General features: G+C 39.6%; 1 protein-coding gene across 2 annotated transcripts in view; it reads left to right on the top strand.

The window, feature by feature from the left end:
• Nucleotides 1-23,866, top strand: part of SHC4 (SHC adaptor protein 4) — a 136,396-nt gene that overhangs the window by 39,742 nt on the left and 72,788 nt on the right. For both annotated transcript variants that reach the window (XM_058294168.1, XM_058294167.1), the window contains exon 3: nt 20,200-20,263. In XM_058294168.1, coding sequence (XP_058150151.1) covers nt 20,200-20,263 — 64 coding nt within the window. The remainder of the gene's footprint in view (nt 1-20,199; nt 20,264-23,866) is intronic.

Raw genomic sequence — 23,866 nt, 5'->3', positions numbered from 1 at the left:
TCACATATTCCCTAGAGTCTGTTCTACATCAGATTATCCCCTTTAAACATCTTAAACAGGTAACTTACCTAATTATATTTTGAAAAGGTTTTCTCAGCGTTATACTCTCAACCAACACCTGACAATCTCCTATGTTCGTATATTGCCCCACCCTCCCCCCAATTTCTTGGGCAATATTACCCATCCGCCCATCCCTAGCCCCCCTCAAGCCCGCAAAGCCCCGCCCAAAGGTAACCCTATGCCCCCATTTTATCCCTTCCTTGTATACATACTTACCTCCAGCTTATCATAGATTTCACCCATGTAGATGTCAGCTTACATCCTTCTTCATACCCTGATTTCCTGTAAGCCTATCTTCCAGTCACTAGCTCTCTGAGGCAGCTTGGTTTACTTATTTCATATCACTGAGGTCATGTAGTATTTGTCCTTCAGTGCCTGGGTTGCTTCACTCAACATAAGGTTCTCAAGGTTCATCCATGCTAGCATGTGTGTTTGTGGAGGTGGGCTTTTAAATTTAATTTTGTTTTCTAACTATGAAAACATTGCATGTCTATTTAGAACATTTGGAAAATACAGAAAAGAATGAAAAAGAAAATCACCATAATTGCACCTAGAGATAATGTCTATACACATTTGGTATTTTGGAATCTCTTTCCAGTTTCTTTTTCTATACGTGAGCTTATGGTGATTTTTAAAGAAAATCTGAATATAATTATATTGTTTTGTAATCCCTTCTCTCAGCTTAAACATTTTCCTATTGCTGAATATGCTAAAACATTTCCAATGACTATATAACATTTTCCTATTTTTCATTATTATTAGTGATACTGTGATGAACATTCTTTCTATATCTGTTGATTATTTCCCTAGGACAAATCCTAGAATAGGGATCACTAGGTCAAACAATATGAACATTTTAAGGTTTTAGATGTGTATTGCTAGACTGCTCTTAAGAAGACCATACTAGTTAATGCTTCTGCCTCTCAGCCATGTTATCTTTTCTTTGTATCTATTTTTTAAAAATTTTTATAAATTTGAAAGTTTATATTTTCCTATCACTTGGTAAATAGTAAAAGACTATTTTTTGTCCCTGTCATGAGGATTCAGCTTATGAACTAATGTACACCTCCAAAGGAAGGTGTATGGCATGGTATCTGGAGGTTATTCTTTGCAGATATATCTGTACATGATTTCAGGCATGGCAGATTATGTTCTGGGCAGATTTTTATCTCTGAGGATTTTAGATTTAGTGGTCCTTTAAGTATTGAATTCCTTGCTGACATTTCAAAGAAAATTCAGTATGCAAAAAAATTATTTTCATATTTTCTTTTGAAGGAGCTCACATACCACTGATAGTAAGGGTGATCTTTGAAATGCATCTTTGAAACTCTATGTCATGCAGGATATCTTATAAGTGGATGTAAACATAGGTGTTAGTGCACAAAATAAATCCCCGCATTCTTTAACTTGATGGGAACATTTTATTTGAGTCAGGATCTTTCCTTTAGGCCTTCCTCCTATTGTGATTGGCACATTCAATAAAACATGAATCTCAAAGCCATGTGAGTGTCGCTACACCTGAGCAGATCGTTTCATTTTTCTCATGTCACCAGGATAAGAAAATGCTTTGTTATCATTACAATCTCTACTTCCAACCCTACTTCTCAAATATTTACTCTTTTTTTTGACTTTTATTTTTCCCTTCTTTTTCTCATTCTCCTTTCTTCCCTCAACCTCAATGCATCTTTGACATTTGAATATCAACTTCATTCAAGTTGTTTTATTATCAGTTGTCTTGTATGCTATCATTAAAACATTACTGTTGAATTAGATTTCAAAATTTTTTATTTAAAAATGTCATATATTTGTGAAGTTTCTTCATTTATCTCACAGTCTTACTTAATTAAAAAAAAAAAATTTCAACCTGGCCCAGTAAGGATTCCAAAAGGAAGAAGATTTATTTTGTGTGAACACATTTGTAGTCTTGGCAGCTATCCCCAGACATTTACCATCAAGCATAAGATAACTCAGGTGGGAATGCTGATAAATTAGTATAGCTAATTGCCACTGCAGATACAAATAATTGGAAGCTGATATCTTACCCATGGTAAATGGCTTACCATCTTTATAGTAGCTAACACATTATTCCAAATAAAGAGGGAAACAGCACCATGAAATTCCTGGTAATATAGAAGGAGCCACAGTTAAGATAGAGCAATAAGGTCAACATTGGAAACAGGAAAAAGAACAGAATTCTTACTGTCTTTGTAAGGGAACTTCCTTCCAAATGACTCAAAACTGCTTTGGGAAGCTGAATCCACAGGACCTAGAACACAGACAGTACTCAAAGACAGGGATAAAGAAAAGAACAAGAGGCCATTCACTTCCTCAGTAATTCTTGGAATATACCCATTCCAGGGCTCTCATCACGCTTCTCCACCCTCATCTGCCCAGACTCCAGATTTAGTCTGGAAGGAGCCTGTTGGGTGGCTTTTGCTGTTGTTCCTCCATGAGTCCTCACCCAGGCATTTATTCCCTTGACTGATTCAAGACCAGACCTCAATTTTTAGTAGTAGAGTATTCATGTAAAAGGACAAAGGAGTAGGCTTTTTCTCATAGCAAAGAGAAAGAAGCTCCTGAGGAAGATTAATACTCATAGCCACGGTTGTCTTCAGAATGTCTAGAAAAACATCAAAAGGAAATACTGAGAATGGGAAAAGAGAACATCATGCTGTGGATGATGTAGCCATTTGTTCTCTCCTAGAAAAATGCTGTCATCATGATTTTTAAGACACATCTAAAGAAACAAGCAAAAAAATTCCATTTGCTCTAATTCTGCAAACTCTCACATAAAAAGAAGCCAGAACCCCAGAACCTAAAGCCCCACTTCGCTCCCTTGAATATGCAAAGAAGAAAAAAGCATCTTCCCTTTCCTCCCAAGGATACCTCCTTTTTCATATCTAGGTCGAACCTGCCTCAGATACCCAGGAGGGAGAGGACCTGCCAGAGTAAACTCCCAAACTAGAGCTGATGGGCAGGGCTTGGCTCTCAACCCTCGGAGACAGAATTTCATGTTTTGATCCCCAAGGAAATTGGAGAGGGGACTTCTAGTTCATCACGATCCTACCTACCATAGTTAATTTACTCAGAGGAGCAGGGCACACTGTTGTAGAAGGGACGTCTGGATCATTATTTTACTACTCTGTCCTCTCCCGGTATTTATTGCCTTACGTTTGTCATTCATACTTGGTTAATAAAATCAGCCAGGCTAAGAGCAAGGCGCCTCGCACAGCGCAGGATCTGCCCTGGTGGGGCTCCGGGTACTGTGGGAAGGGAAGAAGCAAGGGCAAGGGGGTTGACTTCATTGGAGTGATAGCCACGCCGGGTCTGGGAATGAGAATGAAGGGCTGTTAGAGGACATGCAGCCGTACCCTGTAGGAACTCTGACTTGAGATTCATTTCCTCTAGCTGATCATAAGGGCCTGCACATTGTAGTTTATATATCGCCCCATTCCTTTCATTTTTGGGGTGGGGGGAGGGCGGTGAGTCTGAACAGTGTTGTATTTTTAGCTGCTGCTGTAGACAGCAAGCAGGCTGTTTGGGTGATTTGGTACCAGGTAAAGCAACAAGGAAGCAGAGATCATAATTCTGAGGATATTGTAATTGGACTAACTTCCTGTTCGTAATGTTTTAGTTCCTGAGCAGTGATTCTGCAAATTTAATTCACTATCTTGACATTTTGATTCTTTGGCTTCAACAGGACATTGAAGGCAGTTCTTTGGAGACACATGCATACTTCTGTGGTGCGTGTGGGTGTGTGTTTGTGCACACATTAGCATCCAGCAGATGCAAAGCAGATCCAAGATGCAGCTGAACACTTACATAAGGGCCTGGTAAAAATACTGCCTGTGGTTTTTAAGAAATGTGAACATTAGGAGGAAAACTATTCTGTAGAGGTCAAATATCGGTGTGTTAGGTGGCTAAATTAAGAAATCTGTAGGTTTGAAAACAGGCTGACATATAACTAAATTTCTGAGCATTGTAAAAATAGGATTAGTTACAGCCATGCATTGATAAATGTATTCATCTCTGTGTAGAATTTGGACTAATTGCACAGCTCCTAGTATGTGGATTCTGTGTTGATGTGTGATTACGCCGTGGATTTAGGAATAAGATTGCACCCCACATGGCACATATCAAATAATAAAATAAAGACCACCAGAGGGCAGATAAAAGACTGTCAATTAACTTGCCAGACAGAGGAACATTCCCGAGTGACAAAACTTACGAACAGGTGTGCTAAGAACTAAAAAAATCAGTTCTAGTTCATGGTGATCATGCTTAGTATTAAAAATTCCCACTCTGGTTAGGATGGAGAATATATGATTGGTTAAACAAGTTTCATTGTTCAATGTCAGGAGAGTGTCTCAAGTCCTGAGTAAGGTTCTGGAGTCCCAGGTCAGAGTTCATGCCCTTTATCAGCTGGTCAGAACCAGTTACAATAAAACATAATTTTTGAATTTGGTATCTCTAGGCAAGTACTGCTGTAAGTAAAAACATTTCCTTTCACCTTTATATAGATGTCAGGAAGCCCCTCCCAGATGTGGGGGTGTTGTGTGTGTGTGTGTGTGTGTGTGTGAGAGAGAGAGAGAGAGAGAGAAAGAACAGAGTCCACCTCTTCTAGTTTCAAGTTTCCCTGCTCCACCCATTCCACACAACTATTTAAGGTTAACTTTCAGATATTTGGGGTTAAATAGCATATTAAATTTCTTTAAGAAGTCTTTAAAGATCTTGTAATTAAAAATAAAACAAAACAAACATGTTTCCAGACTTTGGGGAAAGGGTTCTAATAGCATAAAAGAGTCAAATTCAGAGAGAGGGCGTATGGAAATCAACTGCATCTTTTTGTTCAGAGTCATTATTATCACAATGCCTTTCATCTAGTAGGTACACTGTTAATATTTGTGTGAATGAACAGGTACAAGAGCAAGAAGTATAGTAATTAGATGAGTTTCATTTTTTCAGTATTCAGTGTTTCCTAAATTAACATTATTTGTAGGAAAGTGGGCAAAGCCAATTAGAGAAGGGTAAGTGAAATTTCAGGGGTTGAGTTTTCGGCAGGTCTTAGAGCAAATGTAGGAAGGCACACATGGTGGCTTCTTGTAATGTGCTGGGAGGGCAAACCAACCAAAAACCACTCAAGCAGAGTGGGCTGCCGTAGGAAAAGAGGAGAAAAAGTGGCTAACAATAGCTAATGTTTGTTTAGAACCACACAGAGATTTTGCATCTGTGTTCTCTCTTTTTTTTTTAAGATTTATTTTATTTATTTCTCACCCCTTTCCGCCCATTGTCTGCTCTCTGTGTCCATTTGTTGTGTGTTCTTTTTTATCTGCTTGCATTAGCCAGTGGCACTGGGAAACTGCATCTCTTTTTTGTTGCGTCGTCTTGCTGTGTTCACAGCACCACTCCTGGGCGGGCTGCGCTTTTTTCACACAGGGCGGCTCTCTTTGTGGGGCACATACCTTATGCATGGGGCACCGCTACTGGGGGCAGGCACTCCTTACGTGAGGCAGCACTTCGCATGGGCCAGCTTACCACATGGGTCAGGAGGCCCCGGGATTGAACCCTGGACACTCCATATGGTAGGCGGATGCTCGATCAGTTGAGCCATGTCTGCTTCCCTTTTCTTTTGAATGACACAAGCACCCTCCGAGGAAGGTACTATAATTCCCCATTTTAGAGCAAGGAAAGTTGAAGCTCAGAGAAGTGATCAGCTGTTTTGCTGGGGATTAAACCCAGGCAGTCTCACTCCAAATCCTTTCCTTACAGAACATAATGTTTCCTAGTGATGTTGCTTTGGTTCAAAACGAAAAAGCTATTCTCGTAGCCTTGAATAGACTAAGATGGTAATAGATGACTTGGGAAGAAAGGCAGGCCTGAGCCTTCGTTAAAAATCTCTTGCCAGTGAGACAAAACCATCACCAAGATGATCGTGATCATCAACAGGAAGTTTCTGTGGATCATCCATATTCTCAACATTTTTCACTATTTTTTTCTGATTATAAAAAAGTAAATTTGTCTTATTATGGAAATTGGAAAGTAGGGTAAAATAAAAGGAAAAATGGACAAATCACTGGAGAAAACCAACAGTACAATTTGATATGTGACTTTTCAAATCATATGTTTCAAAACTAAACTGAGATTATATGGTTCATATTAATTTGTAATGTGTTTTTTGTTATTTATTGTGCACATTTTCTAAGTCATTAAATATGAGCAGTAATAGCTTCGACCTGCACTTTAAGGTGGGAGAAGTAATTTCAAGTGTGTCTACTAGCCAGAGGTGTATTTATTAAGAGTCCACTTGGCTTTAAGTTACAGAGACCGACTCAGCCCAGTTTAAGCATAAACGGGAATTTATTGAAAGGCTATTGGGTCCCTCCGGGAACTCGAGGAGAAGTGAACAATCACATCAACAGAAGGACAGGGCTCAAGGCCCCTCCCAAGGCCTCAGCAGCAGGAGAGTAGAGCCTCCCCTATCTGGTTCTCTCAGCATTGTGTCAAATTCCCAGGGAAGACTTGGATTGGGACCTATCCCCGTAGCAGTCAGTCATTTTTGGCCAGGTCAGAGTCACGTTGTGGCAAAACGGTAGCTCCCATGTTAATTGTATATCGGGAAGGGCAGTGATGGGAGGAAGAAGAAGAGGAGGAGGAAAGAAAGAGAAGGAAGGTTATAGAATGGATGGGGTAGAGGCAGTAAAAAATAGATTTCCATCACAAAGCGAAGACACTAGATGAAAATTTTCTTGGATGCTTTTTTTTTTTTTTAAAGAAAGACAGTTAGGGACTATTTAAATTAGCCCTAAAATGCTCCATGAAAATCTAAGAAAGTTTGTAAGATTATTAATCAACTGTTGAATATTTTTCTAATCGATGTATTAATTTTAGAACATATTTCAATAGAGCAATATTTTTATGTCTTGGTTGAACAATTCAAGATATTTTAAGACTTTATGGGAAGCGGACTTGGCCCAATGGATAGGGCATCCGTCTACCACCTGGGAGGTCCGTGGTTCAAACCCCGGGCCTCCTTGACCCATGTGGAGTTGGCCCACGCACAGTGCTGATGCACTCAAGGAGTGCCGTGCTGCGTAGGGGAGCCCCATGCGCAAGGAGTGTGCCCCGTAGGAGAGCCACCCAGCACGAAAGAAAGTGCAGCCTGCCCAAGAATGGCGCCACACACACAGAGAGCTGACACAACAAGATGACGCAACAAAAAGAAATACAGATTACCGTGCTGCTGACAACAACAGAAGTGGACAAAGAACACACAGCAAATGGACATAGAGAACAGACAACTGGGGGCAGGGGGGGGCGAAGGGGAGAGAAATAAATAAAAAATAAATCTTAAAAAAAAAAAAGACTTTATGTGTAGATACTGTATACTACATAATTATGCCCTTTTGTAGGATTTAGGACACTGCTTTTGTGTTTTAGATATTTATAGAGGTTTCTAAAATGGTCATATCTTTCCTTCTATGATGGGCTGTTCATCATATCTGATATTTTTTTTGCCAAGGAGGTCAGGAATGAACCTCCCAATTATAGCATCTTTTCCATGGAAAATATGATGTACTTTAAGAAGTGGTTTCTAAAATTATATTGTAGCTAAAAGCAGGGCCTACTCATATACATTTGAATCTATAGACACAGATGTACAGATATTATCACACACACACCCTCAAACAGGTGATATGCACACATTCACTGACTGAAACAAGAATGTTAGATTTCTATCCAGTCTAAGTATGCATGGTAGTTGATGGCTTCAAGTGTTTGCAGGAAAAAAATTAATTTAAATCTTAAAAAACGCATGTGTGTCAGAGCACATGCATGTGGGGAAACTCTAGTATTTTTAACACTGATTGCTGAATGGAATAGATTTCTTTCAGTGATTTCTTTCCAGGCCTTCCTTACCCCTCAGAGCCAGATGAAAATGCACTCGTAACTCTGTTCTGGGGCACCTATCTGGTTTCCTTTAGAAGTCAATACTGAATGTGTATAGTCTGCCAAGCAGTCTCAATAAGACTTTTTCCAAATGGTCTCCAGGAGGAAGAGACCGTATTTCTCATTTTGATTGTGATAGACACAGTGGCCAGCCCCTAGTCTGAAGCATTTTACAAAGCAAGTACGAGGGACCTTTCGATCCATTGTTCCAGAAAGCACCAATGCCGCATTTGCATGGGGGCCTCCTGAGAAAGCTCAGGGTGTGCTCCAGACTGTGTGTATTTGGCCTGGAAAGCACTGGGTCCCCTAAGGCCTCATTTCAATAGAGTAATCAGAAGGTCTCCCTGTCTATCACTTTTGAGCTTTGAGGTTTTCCCTTGAAACCTAGTTCACACGGCAAGCAGATTTCAGAGCCACAGAGCCTAGGACATAGCTGTAGTGATTGAGAGAGGTTTTAGAATTTCTCTGGCCTAGACCACAGATCTTGAGATGACCCAGAGACCCTGAAGGTTCCATAGTTACTATTGGTAGTCAAACAGAAGCAAAAAGACCTAGATCATCCACAAACAAGGATCTGGCATCCTGAACCAGACCAAGTGTGAAATGTGGTGTATAAAGTGGGTGATTAAGTTGGACCTGTTTTGGTTTTTAAAATATGAACTGGGACTCCTTTTTTTTTCTCTCTTTATTTTTTTTTTAAATGTTACATTCAAAAAATATAAGAGGTGGCCATATACCCTCCACTCCCCTCACTGTGACTCTTTTAAGTGACTATACCGTATGGCATATCACCTGACCCTTTAACCCCGAAAGACTTGCCTTCATAGCATTTTGAATAGTTTCTCTAAAACAGAATTGTTTTGGAAAAAGTCCAGATAATTCCAAGGTAAAAGACAACAATCTTTTGCATTTATAAATTCCAGTGTCTTTTCTAGAGGTGGAAGACATAACTACTTACAAGGTAATAAACCATCCATCTGTGGGTGTAGGTATTTGCATTTTAAAATACATGATTATATTACAGGAAATCATTGTGGGGTAAGAGCAAATCAGCACTTTATTTCATTTTCACTCATGAGGAAAGATTTTTGAGGGAAGTGTGGTGCTGGGGACAGGATGGTCTTTCACCTCATTCCAGTACAATCCCTGGGTCTACATTTACCTCAGCGCCAAAGGGCAGAATCAAGGAGTACACAGTACAACCCATGTCCTAGGATTGCTGAGAGGGGTAGAATTGCAAATGCACTTTAGAAACAGATTTTAAACGTAATTCAGGTTGAACAGTGTGCGATAAGTCAGGAAGAGGATAAATGCTGTGGGCAGCATTGAAAGGTTTTACTTGAACATCCTGGACCTGAAATGCCTCATTCTGAAATGAAAGGATATATTTTATGGGCCAAGTCTACCCTCCAACAGTACATAGGCGATGCTCCTTGATAATAGTACAAAAGGAGTTTGAAGATTTCCATTTTCACCTGGTCTGCGGGCATTGACTGCATTCATTGTATGCTTATCAGCATGGAGCAGGATCATGTTCTAAAGTGCCCTGTCTGAGGGCCTGCATAAATTCTTAGGTGTCTTTAATTTCACCAGGCTGAATAAAACACATAGATCACTGAACCTTGATGTTCTGAAGGCAGATTCTGAAAAAGATCGTACTAGCTTCCCACAGCAATCAGAACGACATAATACCACACTCAAGTCGAGTCTGAATTACTCACAAGTCTCTTCATTTATCAAGAAAAAGACAGTTTGAGACATTCAGGTGACAACTTGTCCCTCAGACATCGTTAACTGATTTCTTTAAAGATTCACGTTGGTGGTAGAAAGTAGGGAAAAGTCCCTTGGGAAATCCAGGTAAATTTGTTTCGTCCAAGTATTTTTGAGTTGTAGTGTGTGGTTAAAATGTATTATTCTGATTTCTATTTGCCTGGACTCTTTCAAAGAGAGAGTGAGAGAGAGAGAGAGAATATGTGTGTATGTGTTGTGAAGTGGGGAGAGTTCTTTCATCTTTCCACTGGGCCGTTTGCCTGGTCTCATGTTACACAATAAATGCTCCACTTTTTCTTGGATTGTGATATTGCCTTCCAAAATTTGAAAAAAGGGAGGGGGTGGTATGTGGGGAAGAGAGACTAGGCAACATTTCTCCCAAAGGAGCTTAACTCTTTAAGGGTTAAAGACACAGAAAAATTATAATTTAGTACTGTAGTGGCTAAGGCTTGATGAAGAAGGGCTTTGTTTGGATGATTGGTTTGGACTCTGTTAAGACAGACAAAATATCTTTTTTTGGTTTTCTGGCGTAGGCAGGGCTTTATATGCTTAACAGCAAATCTTCTACTGCATTCTCCTTCTCTTACATCAGCCCATTTCTCCCTTTCCATCTCAAAAACAATGAACAAAGTGTCCACTGTTGATAATGTGGGGTGTTTCTAGCTCTTTCTAGTATAGGCTCCCAGGATGAAAATCTTTTCTTTAGCCATCTAAACTCTGAAAATCCTGCTTCTCTAAGAGAGAATGCATGCTGAATTTTGCTAGCTCGGGTATGTCACGGCAAGTCAGCTCTGAAAGGGTAAGCAGAAATGCAGGCTTCTGGGGCCTCTAGGCTGGCAGGGACTCCCTCGATCCTGTGGGGAGTCGCTATTTCCGGCTCTCTGCTTAGTTTTCTTTTTCCACAGCATTTGTAAAGTCTACCCTTTAGGCCAGAGGGTGTGGTTGAAACTCCAGAAAAGGACTGAAAGTACTATTTGTTCTTGCAAATGTTACAGTTAATCTCTCCATCCCAGTCTGAGGGGAAGAAAAAGATCTTTGTGAAGAAAAGCAACAAAATGCAGGCATGTATCTGTCTGCCCTGGCTGGGATTTCAGGAGATTTGTTAATGCTGATATCAGCAAAGAAAGCAAATTTGAGTGCTTATCTGAAGTAGCGACTCTTAATCCAGGATCTCTGGATTCCCAAGAGCTCCAAAGATGGTTTTCTAGGGGTTTGTGGATCCTATAAAATTGAATAGAAAAGTTTGTACATAAAGGTTTTTTATTGGAGAGTGGTCCCATGGCTCTCTTTAGAGACTCAAGTCCAAAATATTAATAACTACTTTTTTTAGGAGGTACCAGGCATTGAACCTAGGACCTTGTACATGGGAAGCAGGCACTCAACCAGTTGAGCTACATCGATTCCCCAATAGCTACTTTTTAAAAATTTCTCTCCCCTGCCGTTGTCTGCTTTCTGTGTCCGTTTGCTGTGTGTTCTTCTCTGTCTGCTTGCATTCTTGTCAGCAGCACCAGGAATCTGTGTCTCTTTTTGTTGCATCATCTTGCTGTGTCAGCTCTCTGTGTGTGATGCGTCACTCCAGGGCAGACTGTGCTTTCTTCGTGCAGGGCAGTTCTCCTTGTGGGGATGCACTCCTTGCGCTTGGGGCTCCCCTACGTGGGGGACACCCCTGTGTGGCACAGCACTCCTTGCGCGCATCAGCACTGTGCGTGGGCCAGTTCACCACATGGGTCAGAAGACCCTGGGTTTGAACCCTGGACCTCCCATATGGTAGGCAGAAGCTCTATCAGTTGAGCCAAATCCTCCGCACCCCCTCCCCAATAGCTATTTTTTAAAAACAAATCTGTAAGGACAAGATTTCCCCTTTTTTCTTTTGAGCAGAGCTGTTTGGCAAGAGAGCTTCAAAATCTATGAAGCCTCAGTCTCCTCCCCTGGCTTTAAAATTCTGTGTGTGAGAGTGAATGCACACATACATGTGCTTGCCATGCAGGTGGATCACACTGGCTCTGAGGGCTCTTTTCTTCCATCAGAGGATAACAGGTAATGTGCAGAAAGCAAAAGGTTAGGAAAGGGCTAGGGACAATGTATTAGCATTTTCCAGAATTGGTCCCTGCCACTTTGCTCTATTCTCTGGGCAGTTTATTCAAGTCACATTGATAAAGGATTTGCCGTAAAGTAGCCCCTCACTATGTTGGGGGAGGGATCGGGGGAAGGAGCACCAGTATACTATTTCCCTTGTCCCTAGCGCCTAAGACTCCCTCCATGTCATCCAATTGGCAATATCATCCCTCCCGGTTAAGTCCCACCCTGGGTGAGTGTGGGTTTTGAAGTTGGACCTGGATTTGCATTCTGTCTCTCCCACTATCGGCTGCATTATTTGGAGGCAGCTATTTAAATTCCTTGAATTTAGATTTCCTAATGTGTAAAATGGGGATAAAATATCTACTTTGAAATGATAGTTGAAGACTAAATGAGATGATGCTGGTCCTGGCCATAGAGAGAGCTAATTAAACAGGCACTACTCCTTCACTGACACCCGTGTTCCTGGCTACAACAAGGTATATCATGCTGGCTTGTAAAGGAGGGATTTCTGATGTGAAAGCATTTCTTTTTTTCTTTTATGAAATTTTGGGAATGGAAGTAGGCAAGTCGACCAAAAATTGAAATTTTAAATCTGGAAATAGTGGCTATAAAGATGGAGGAATTGAAAGCTAAGCTAGGACAGAACCAGGGAGAGAAATAAAGAACATATGTTGTTATTTGTGACATGAACACCACCCCATCTCTCTGTGGGTGCTGGCAAGAGAGAGAAGAGGCGTGTCACCTCTCCACTGGGGCATCTTTGATGTTCTTTCAATCTCAACAAGCACCTTTCCCTCACATTCTGCTGAGGAAACTTATTTTTCATTGTTTGGAATATTTTAAAAGATTATCCAATAAACTGTATAATGAAGGTAAAAGATGACATCTAAAATCAGTTAGAATAAGAAATAGGACATAAATCACACACACACACACTCCTAAAACCAAGTCACTGTTTATAAGCTTTTTCTACCTCACTGAATTTTATGTAACTGCTACCAATGTGTATATACTATTCCATGCTCTACTTTCCCCTGCATTTTTATAGTTGTCATGGTTAAAATTCTAAGTGGCAATCTTTACTTTAATAGGATCTATCTTTATAGCACAATGAAATTTTCAGTTGTTTTAGTTTTTTTTTTTAACTTTTAAAAAAAATTTATTGAAATATATCACTCATACATAAACATACATAAAGAGTAAGTGTATAATAGTTGTGAACTTACAAAACAAACATATATAACATCAAACAAACATATATAACATCTCACCCTACCACCAATAACTTGCATTGTTTTTAAACCTTTTTAACTAATGATTAAAGAACATTGTCAAAATACTACTACTAAGCAAAGTAGTTTCCCCTAATCAATCCAATTGTTTTTACCTTTATATCATTTATATATGAACATACATAAACAATTAAGTGTATAGTAAAAGTTGTGAACTTAACAAAGCAAACATGCATAACATCATATTGGGGTCCCATACATCAACCATCCACTAACACCATTCATTGTCATGAGACATTTGTTACAAACTATGAAAGAACACTGTCAAAATCTTACTACTAATCATAGTCCTTATCTTACATTTGGTGTGTTTTTTCCCCAACCCACCCTATTATTATTTTTTAAAATACATTTTTTCATGACAGAAGTTGTACACTTGTAAAACAGTCATGCACATGTGCAGAATTCCCAAACAACACCCCTCCATCAACACACCAAAATGTGGTGTGTCATTTGCTACAGAAAAAATAATATCATCTGATTGTTACCATGTCCATAGTGTACATTTGGCTCACATTTTCCATACTGCCTCAGTATCAACACAGTACATCTTTCGCATAGATGCAAGAAGGTTATATTATTACTACTAACCACAGTCCATAGGTCACTCCAGCTGTATTTTTCCCATGCTTCTCCATATTCTCATCACCCTGCAGCAATGACATACATTTGTTCTAGCTAACAAAGGACACTCTTGCATCTGAATCATCAACCACAATTCTCACCCACATCTTGGTTTACTGTGCTATCCAGTTCCTAGATTATTCTCAAGCATTCTGTCAATTGGCATTTACATAACTAGACTACCATTTTCAGTCACATCCCCATTTATAAACTAGCTGTTATTCACTGTGTGTTACCATCCACTCTATACATTTCCACATTTTTATGGTAAAGCTAACTAAAACTTTTACAGACATTAAACATCAGTAGTCCACTCAGTTCTTCTCTTATCTCCTTTAAGAATCCACCACCTACCACCAGGTCTTGAAGATATTTTCCAATAATTTCTTCTAGAAGTTTTATGGTTCTTGCTTCTATTTTTAGTTTTTTGATCCATTTTGAGTTAATTTTTGGAAAAGGTATGAGATAGGGGTTATCCTTCTTTCAGGTATGGATGTCTAATTCTTTCAGCACCATTTGTTGAATGGATTGTTTTGCCTGAGCTGTGTGAGTTTGACAGGCTAGTCAAAAATCACTTGATCATACCTGTGAGGGTCTGTTTCTGACCCATAAATTTGGTTCCATTGGTCTATTGTGTCTGTCTTTAGGCCAGTACCATGTTGTTTTTACTGCTATAGGTAGGTATTATGATTTAAAGTCTGGAAATGAGGGTTTGCTTTTCCTTTTTATGTTTGTGGCTATTCAGGACTCTTTACCCTTCCAAATAAATTTAATGATCATGTTTTCAATTTAAAAAAATGGTAGAAATTTTGTCAGGATTGCATTGAATCTGTATATCAATTTGAGTAGCATTGACATCTTAATGATATTTAGTCTTCCAATTCATGAGCATGGAATGTTCTTCCAGTTATTTAAGACTTTTTAAAATTTGTTTTAACATTGAGTTTCAGTTTTCTGAACACAAGTACTTTACATCATTGGTTAAGTTTATTCCTAACTATTTGAGTTTTATCTGTCATATTTTATTTTCACCACTCTTTTGACACTTTTATTTCCTTTTATTGATATAATCTTCATTTCTAGACTCTCTTCCAGTCTCTCTCTCCTGCCTTTTCTTTTCAGGCTCTAGTATACCCTTTAGTATTTCCTGAAAATCTGGTCTCTTGCTTAGAAATTCTCTCAGTTTCTGTTTATCTGTGAAAATTCTAATTTCACCCTCATTTTTGAAAGACAAGCTTGCTGGATATAAGATTCTTGGCTGCAAGTTTTTCTCTTGTAGTATCTTAAATATATCAGACCGCTGTCTTCTTGCCTCCATGGTTTCTGGTGAGAAATCAGCACTTAATCTTATTGGATATCCTTTATATGTTATGCATTGCTTTTCTCTCACTGCTCTCAGAATTCTCTCTTTGTCTTTCACCATTGACATTCTGATGAGTATGTGTCTTGGAGTTGGTCTATTTGGATTTTTTTGGACGGGAGTATGCTGTGCTTCTTGGACAGGGATATCTATGTCCTTCAATAGGGTTGGGAAATTTTCTACCATTATTTCTTTAAATATTCCTTCTGCCCCTTTTCCCTTCTCTTCCCCTTCAGGGACACCTGTAACATGCATGTTTGCATGCCTTTTACTGTCATTTAGTTTCCTGAGACCTTGTTCAATTTTTTTCATTCTTTTCTTCATTTCTTTTGTATGTTCACTTTCAGGGGCCATTTCTTCAAGCTCACCAATCCTTTCTTCTGCCTCCTCAAATCTGCTATTATATGATTCCAATGTTTTTTTAATTTCATTGATTGCGCCTTTCATTCCCATAAGAGCTGCTATTTTTCTATGTATGCTTTCAAATTCTTCTTTGTGCTCATCCAATGTCTTCTTAATATCCTTAATCTCTTTAGCTGTCTCATTGAATTTATTAAGGAGATTTGTTTGAACATCTGTAATTAGTTGTCTCAACTTCTTTGTGTCATCTGGAGGCTTATCTTGTTCCTTTAACTGGGCCATAGCTTCCTGTTTCTTGGTGTGGATTGTAACTTTTTGTTGGTGTCTTCACATTTGACTTCCTAGAGTATTTATTCTGGATGCAGTTTTTCTCTTTAATTTAGGGCTTCCTATCATTTCTCCCTTGCTGGTTGTGCAGTAGGAGCCAGACATGTAGTTGGTGCTGTAAGCTGTGGAGGCTCAAGCTGCCCTCATTGCACCAAGAACCAATGAAGCTTCCAACTTTTTCCTTTGCTAGGGGTAGGGACAAAGTCACAGCTATGTGGAATAATCTACGTGCAGGCCTAGACTGTAGTTGCCCAGATAGACTGATGAAGTTTCACATCCCTTTCTCCCCTGCCTGGGGCAGGGATGGAGCTGCAGATGTGGGCAGCAATCTATGCAGTGCAGGTCCAAGATGACCGCAGTTGCCCTGGTAGACTTCTGATTTTCAGTCTATGGCAGCCAAAGTTACCTGCAGTTACCTATATAGGCTGGTGCAGCGCTCCTCAGCTTCCTCCCTGCCAGAGGTGGGACTGAAGCCTAGGCTAGGGCTGCAGGCTGATCTGCGTGAAAGAAACTGATTACTGCCCACACTGACACTGAGAGTTTCAGTCAGTCCCTCAGGCTGGGGGCAGAGTCAGAATGGCAGCTACTGGCCTCTTTCTGACTTGGGCTGGTTCACATCCCCCTGTTCCCAGGGTTATCTCTTAGCCAGCCAAATCTCCCAATCAGTAGCTGAAATTGGCAGCCAACCATTTCCATCTACCCTGTTTCCGGGAAATGGAGCTTCCAATATTCATCACAGAGCAGCTCCTGGGGTGGCTCATGCTGCCAGAGTAGGATAATCACTGACCTCTGCAGCTTGGCAGGCAATTTTCCAGAGAGGCTGGCACAGGGTCCTGCAGCTTCCTCCCTGCTGGAGGTGGCACTGGGGCCTAGGCACTGGGGCCTAGGCTAGATCTACAATATGATCTGGATGGGAAGAAGCCAGTCCCCACCAGCAATGGGATTTTCAGTCCGCCCCGCTCCCCCTTGTGCAAGGCACAGAGTTAAGATGGCAGCTCCCAGGCTCTTTCTAACCTGGACAGGCTCAAACCTTAGCTGTTCTCAGGATTACACTGTAGCCCAATGAGTTTCCTCATCAATAGCTGAAATTGGTGCCCAAATGTCTCTTCCTTCCCCGTTTTGGGGAAGTGGAGCTTTCGATTCCAGCAGCGGAGCAGCTCCCAAGGCGGCTTGTGCCTCCAGTGGAGGATGGGGACTGACCTCCGCGGCGTGGAGCACTCTACTTACCAATCTTCTCTGCAGACTGGCATCTCCTCCTTCCACTCCTTCAAAGATGTTGTAGGATGCTCTTCAAGTATTCTGGAGCCCCCAAACAGGTGCTTCCACTAGCTCCAGAGAGCTCTGGGTGTTTGCTAACTGCCCTGTAGCAGGAGCTGATTCTAGGTGCTCCTTATTCCGCCGCCATCTTGCTGGTTTTCTCTGTGTTAGGTTTTTGACTCTCAAATGTTTCTTTTATGTATCTACACAATACTATTTTGATACAAGTCTACCTCCCTTGTCAAAAGCACTGACAAATTTTATGCCATTGGTCATCTTTTACCAAATTGCTCTTTAAAAGAATTTATTAATACAAATTAGCCCTTAGCAATGGATACATATACCTGAAGCCAAATTTTTCCCATCTTTCCCAACACTGGATTTTGTGTTTTCTTTTTTCTTTACTAACTTAATGAGAATGAAGTATGTGGTAGTTTTAATTTTCAATGTAAAAATAATGAATATGACTATTTTCCCATTTTATAAAACTCAACTATTTCTATCTCCTTTTGTGTGAATCATCTATTTCAGGGGTTGGCAAATTATACCTAATGGACCAAATCTGGCCAGCTGCTAATTTTTGTAAATAAAGTTTTATTGGAATACAGCCATGCCCCTTTGTTTACAAATCATCTGCCTGCTTTCAGGCTACAATGGCAGAGTTGAGTAGCTTCAACAGAGACAAGTCTAAAACGTTTACTAATTGGCACTTTATAGAAAAAATATCCCATCTCTTAGCTCTCATTCACACTTTATGCTCCAACAGTATCCAAGTGCCTGTGGTTCACTTGTTTGGTGAAGTACTTAACATTGCATATGCTCTTCCCTCTGTCCGGAACTTCCGATCTCCACTGTGCCAGGAACGTTCATCCTTCCAAACCCTCCTTGAAAGGTGCCCATGCTATAAAGCATTCCCTTCAGTTCTAACTTACTCCTTTATGTTTTGTTGGATGGTATGGACTGTTGGTGGGAGAATCAAGAAAACAATGCCTGAGAAAATACTTGTAAAACTACAACGTGCTATATAAAAATAACAACTTCTACTTTGTTTTCTTCTAATATTATTATTCTTATTGTACTTGGCAGCATCAAGCATCATTTCTGCTTTTATTTCAAACAATTTATATTGAGCTTTTTCGACCAATGTGTCCTATTTGACTCTCGTGAGTAAAGGATCTGCCCTTTCTTGCAATATCTCTTTACTGAGTACAGAAGCTATATTGGGGCATCTGGCCTAGTTACTTTGGCAGTCCCAGAGGCCCAATTGGATCAATCATATGAGTCTCCTCAATTATTGAATAATCATTAAGATGACTCAAAGCATCAATCAATCAACCAAACAAAAGAGCTCAGTCTTCTGTGTTGTCCTTCTCTTTGACTCCACAGAGGCAAAGATTAGCATCCTAGGAAACAATAAATATAAAATCCTGAGAGACTATTCAGAATCAAAGAACCATTCTATCCTTTGGTTGCAAGTAATTATGCACAAATCAGATGAGATAGTATACCTTGGAGAAGAATTTTATTTATCCAGAAAAAAAAGGGAATCTGAACTAAAACACATAAGCCCAAATGATGCCTAAAATCTTTGAGGACTCTCCTGCTTATCTTCCCAAATTGCCTACTAGAAGAACACTGCTCTGCACTTCAATCTTTCATACCATCTAAATTGGATCTGCCTTCCTCTGTCTGACCTCCCCCCCACTTCCTTCAGGAATCAGACACATCTCATAGAAAATATTTACATGAAATATAAGATACATAAAAACTGTGACTGGATGTTGCATGTGAGTCCATGTGTGTGTGTGTGTATGTGTATAGTGCATTAATACAGTTTAGAAATTTAAACAATGGTCTCAGGAGGATCCAGGAAGGAGGTTAGGTATTTCCATTTGCCTTGTGAAAAGTTTAATATGTGTTGAAAGCCACAAAGCTAAGGTTCAGATTACTCAGAGTGAAAGCTTGGGAGGTTATGAATGCTCAGGGTCCCAGAGATCAAAGCTCTTAGTTATAACTGCATTGCTGGAGATCAGGGCGCCAGAATGTTCACCACTTCCATTAAGGAGCAACTGCTTATTTTAGCCATGCTTTTTCCTCTCAGGAAGTGCAATATGTAGTAAGGGCAGAAAAATAAGCAAAGGAGGAAATTTGTTATTGATTTTCTTTTCTTCTGTGAAATTACATGAAAGCTCAATGGCTTCTAGTCAATAAGGCTCCATTTGAGACCACCTTGAAGTTCAATTCTCTCCTGATCCTTTTAAACTTCCTCTAGTGTCGGGTTCTATTGTATTTAATTGACTTTGGTTCTGAGATACCATGAACCTTTTTATTCATGACACTACAGAGAGGATTTTGCTAAAAGTGAAACTGTCAAGTATTTTCAAACAATAGAGATTTGCCCCTTTCTGATAAAAAATAACGTAAAATAAAAAACAAATCTGAAAAGCCAAGGGTAAAAATAAATTAGTAATCTAAATAAGTAGTAGGACTCCTTATTATAAAACAATGTTTCAGTATTGATACTTTGCTAGTTGTTCTAGTTTGCTGGGGCTGCTATCACAAATACCACACATTGGTTAGTTAAACAACAGGAATTTATTGGCTGGCAGTTTGGATGCTAGAAGTCCAAAATCAAGGTGTTGGCAGGCTGTGCCTTCTCCAAGTTCTGCCATGTTCTGGTGATGGCTTAATGGCAGTTAGTCTCTGCCTCTGTTACATGGCAAGTTGTCTCTTTCTTTCTCTTTCTGTGACCTCTGTTCCCTTGTCTAACTTCCTTTTGTATATAAAGACTCCTGTCATATTGAATTAAGCCCTACCCTGATTCAACTTGGCCTCTTCCAAGTACCATCTTTGAAGATCCTATGTACAAATGAGTTCACATCCACAGAACCGGGAGTTAGGACTCCAACAAGTCTTTGTGAGAGACATGATACCATCTACTGCACTAGGTTTCCTGGGTTTGAACTGCAACAAGGCTAAACACAGCATTTTCTCTTGGCGTGGCTTATCTCAGACTCATCATTATACATGTATACATTTTGGTCATGATGATTCTAATGTTCATGGAACGTTTACTGTGTCCTAGATAGAATGCTAAGTCTTTATACGGTTTCTGTTCTATAGGGAAGCAATAAGTCGCCTGTGTGATGGTGTCCCTGGAGCAAATGGAGCCATTAAAAAGCAAAAGGTAAATATTGAGTGGTCTTATTGTTTTATGTTTCCCTCACTATGGGAAAATAATATGAAAATAGTTATTAGTTCATTCCACCATATGACCCTAGGTCCAGGTTGGCCTTTATTAGGTGGCAGGATATCAGAGCTGCATTCAAAGTTGATCTTGTCCCTCAAGTTTCTCTGACTCTCCTTGACACTGTCTGAAATGATGATGCCTGGATTGACAGAGTGGAGGAAGGTCCTGGCCTTCAAGTCAAGACACGTGGATTTGAGGCATAGATCTTTATTTACCTTTGAACTTGTTATCTCATTTCTCTAGGATTCTGTTTTGTTACTGTGAAGTTAGAGTTGAATTAGATGACCAGTTTGGTCCCCTCCAATTTCAATATGCATATATTCTGCATTTTAACATTTTAGACTTTTAAAACTCTCTTTTCAAATTGCGACATAGATGGGTAGAAGGACCTTACCATGCTGAAAGATGTTAAACTGACAGATTTAAATCCTGCCTCAGCTACCTACTAACCTTGTGATCTTGGGAAAATCACTTAACCTCTTGAGTTGTTGGTTTTCTGGTCTGCAAAATGGGGGAAAATAGCACTGACTTTAAAGATTGTGTAAGAATTAAATGAAATGATATCTAAAAAATACCTAACACGGTGTTTGGCATATATTAGGCTTTCAACAATAATGGTAGCTACTATTATTGCTATTAAGTTATTAACCCCAGAATGTTTCATTGCTTTTAGAAGTCCAAAGGGGAGGTGCAAAGGCTCTGAAGACAACTCTGTATGTCATGTAGACTGTGTAAGAGGGAAGGAGTTTTAGAGACTTTCTAGTTCAACCCTCTCATTTTGCCAACTACTAAACCAAGGCTCAGAGACAAGATGGGATTTTCCTTGAGTCACTAAGAAAATTAAGGTTAAACTACCTCTAGATGACAGGTCTTCAGATTCCCAGCTCTGCGCTATATTTCTATGTTGTCTTGCCTCTTTTTTTTTGTTTTTCTTCATCATTTTACATAGAGCTGACCCCAGTGTCACCGAAAGTGACTCAGATGAGCCACATGATGTGGCAAAACTCTGACAAATGACTCTTGAATTCTATTAAGAGCTCCCTATTACTAGTTTCTTTGACAGAGCCCATGGCCCCAAAGCGGCAACCTCTAGCCTCCTCCTATTTCTCATAACTTCTGAGAATAGCATGCTTCAACTGGATGATCCCAACAAATAGACCCATTCATTTAAGACTTTCATTTTAGGGGTAGGGGGTCCACTCCTACAACACAACTAAACAAATGAGGTTAACATCTCTAGAAAGTACAATACAAAAGAAAATTCTGTGTTAATTTCCTTTTGATGGGTATCATTTATTGAGTACTTACTACATGTCTGGGACTCTCCCAAGTACTTTATATTTTTTATACTCTTCACCAAAAACCTCACAGCAGATCCTATTGTGTAGCTCCATTATACATATGAGGAAACTGGGGCCCCAGCAGGGTAAGTAATTTGCCCCAAGTCACCCACTCAATAAGCAGAGAAGCCATGGTCCAGCCCAAGCTGAGTCGCTTAGGGACTCACCACTCTTAATCAGATGTTATCTGCCTCTCTGGCCTGGCGTTTTCCCCTGGGTAATGGAGCCAAAACCTATTTAAGGTCAGTTGAGTGTGGTCTGGTTTTCCCTTTGATTTCGTTAGGTTTGTGGGCTATTTTAACAAAGACAGTTTGGAGAATTTAGGATTTGGCCACTTATGTGGTATCCCATGGCTTTGAAGTCTAAAAGCTAACGAATTGGGGGTTCCCTGACAGACTATGTGATACAAAGTTTTCTTGTTTATAAAGTGGATAATCACTCCTGCCAGACCTGACTGCGCTCTAGTCAAAGTTGTGAAGTGTCCCATCCTCAGCCTTTCCTTTTTGTTCTGGTCTCCTCCTACCCTTGTGGAGAGCTCTCCCAAGGGCCAGGGCCTGTACAGTTTATCCTCTCCCTCTTTTTCAAAGAGGAAGGAATGCTGTAGCAAAATTGGCCTAAATTCACTTAACAAGTGCTAATTACAATCAGTGCAATTTGTTAGCACTTTACCCCATACGATGTATTTTCATATGCTTTTTCATTGAATTCAATTCTTATAAACCACCCATGACTAGAAGTGGAAGAAATGAAATAATTATTCTTACTTAGTAAAATAAGACACTGAGAGGGATTCAGAAAGTTTCCTAAGGACCCTCAGCTAGTTAGTGGCATACCTGGACTTGAATCCAAGTCATTTAACTGCAAAGCCTGTATGTTTTCCACTTGGCTGTCTGTGCTTGCCTGAAATTCATATGCTTTCTCACTCTTGGTCATTTAGATGTTAAGTCATTTATAATAATTGAATGAATAACTTCATCTCCTACACAATGAATACATTTTACGTGTTTCTCCCAAGGCTAAGGTTATCATGAAGATCAAATTAAGATAATATACTTAAAGGTTCTTTAAAAATAAAGTGCTTTTCAAGTGTGAGATATTATTATTACTTAATTGGTATTTAATTTAATTTAATTTTTAAAACTAGCATGGAAAGAAAGCTCTAGAGAAGCAAATGAATGATTTACTAATTAAATGCAATAACTGTTGGGAACACAAAATCTCTGAATTGTGTGGCCATCTTGCTCAGGGTCAAATGAAGAGCAAAGAAAAGTAGACCGAGTCAAACTTGTGATAGCAATACCTAAAATGTTTGGGGCCTTTAGTCACATTGTTTGCCCTACATTTTAGAATGTGCTTGGAATTAAAAATAAAACTATGCTTTGAATTTCAAAAACAATGTGATTCCATAAGGAATTAAATGAAAGTTATATAAGAGCAAAATAATGAAAGAAACTATGTTTTCATTGACTGCCTCAAATTATTCATTCATATGTTAAAGAATCACCCACTTTCTACCCACTTCCATCCTCAACAGATCTGCTTTCCAGCACAGGATTTTGGGACTTAATCCAAACATCACAGTATTTAAATCTCTCAGGTGATTTCTTAGAACTTAGACTCCTAGTGCTGGAGATGCCCAAAATAATAAAACTAATAACAGCAGTAGCAGCTTTCATTTATCCAGCCCAAGTACTTTGCTAGTGTGCTTTCTATTCATTATCTAATTTAATCTTCACAACAGCCCCCTAGGAGATGGCTATTTTTTTAAATTCATGTTTTTCAGAAAAGGAAATTGAGAGTTGGAAAGGTTAAGTTATTAGTCCAAGGTTATACAGCTGGTAAGTTGCCCTTCTGCCTGAGAAAATCAGTCAACCCAATTATCTCTCATCCCTCTTTTGCCACCTACTTCCCCATTTATGACTTCAATGCCTTTATAATTCCTGGGCACCCGAACTCTCATGATTCTTTCTTCACCCCCAGACCTCCTCTACCTGAGAAATGCCTGGTTCATTTTTTAAACTTTCATCAAAACATACCCTTTTCCTTGGGAGCTCCCTCTAACTTTCCATAAGTCAATTCTAGTAAGCCATCTTTTTAGTCAGTTAATGTGGCACAGGCTAACCCCTTCCTAGTAATATTTGTTCATTTTAACAACAGGGATCTTCTGGAAACAATAATTTAACCTCAAAGAATGGCTGAT

This window comes from Dasypus novemcinctus, chromosome 3, assembly GCF_030445035.2.
Source record: "Dasypus novemcinctus isolate mDasNov1 chromosome 3, mDasNov1.1.hap2, whole genome shotgun sequence".
Lineage (NCBI taxonomy): Eukaryota > Metazoa > Chordata > Mammalia > Cingulata > Dasypodidae > Dasypus > Dasypus novemcinctus.
This window is presented reverse-complemented; position numbering and strand designations above follow the sequence as displayed.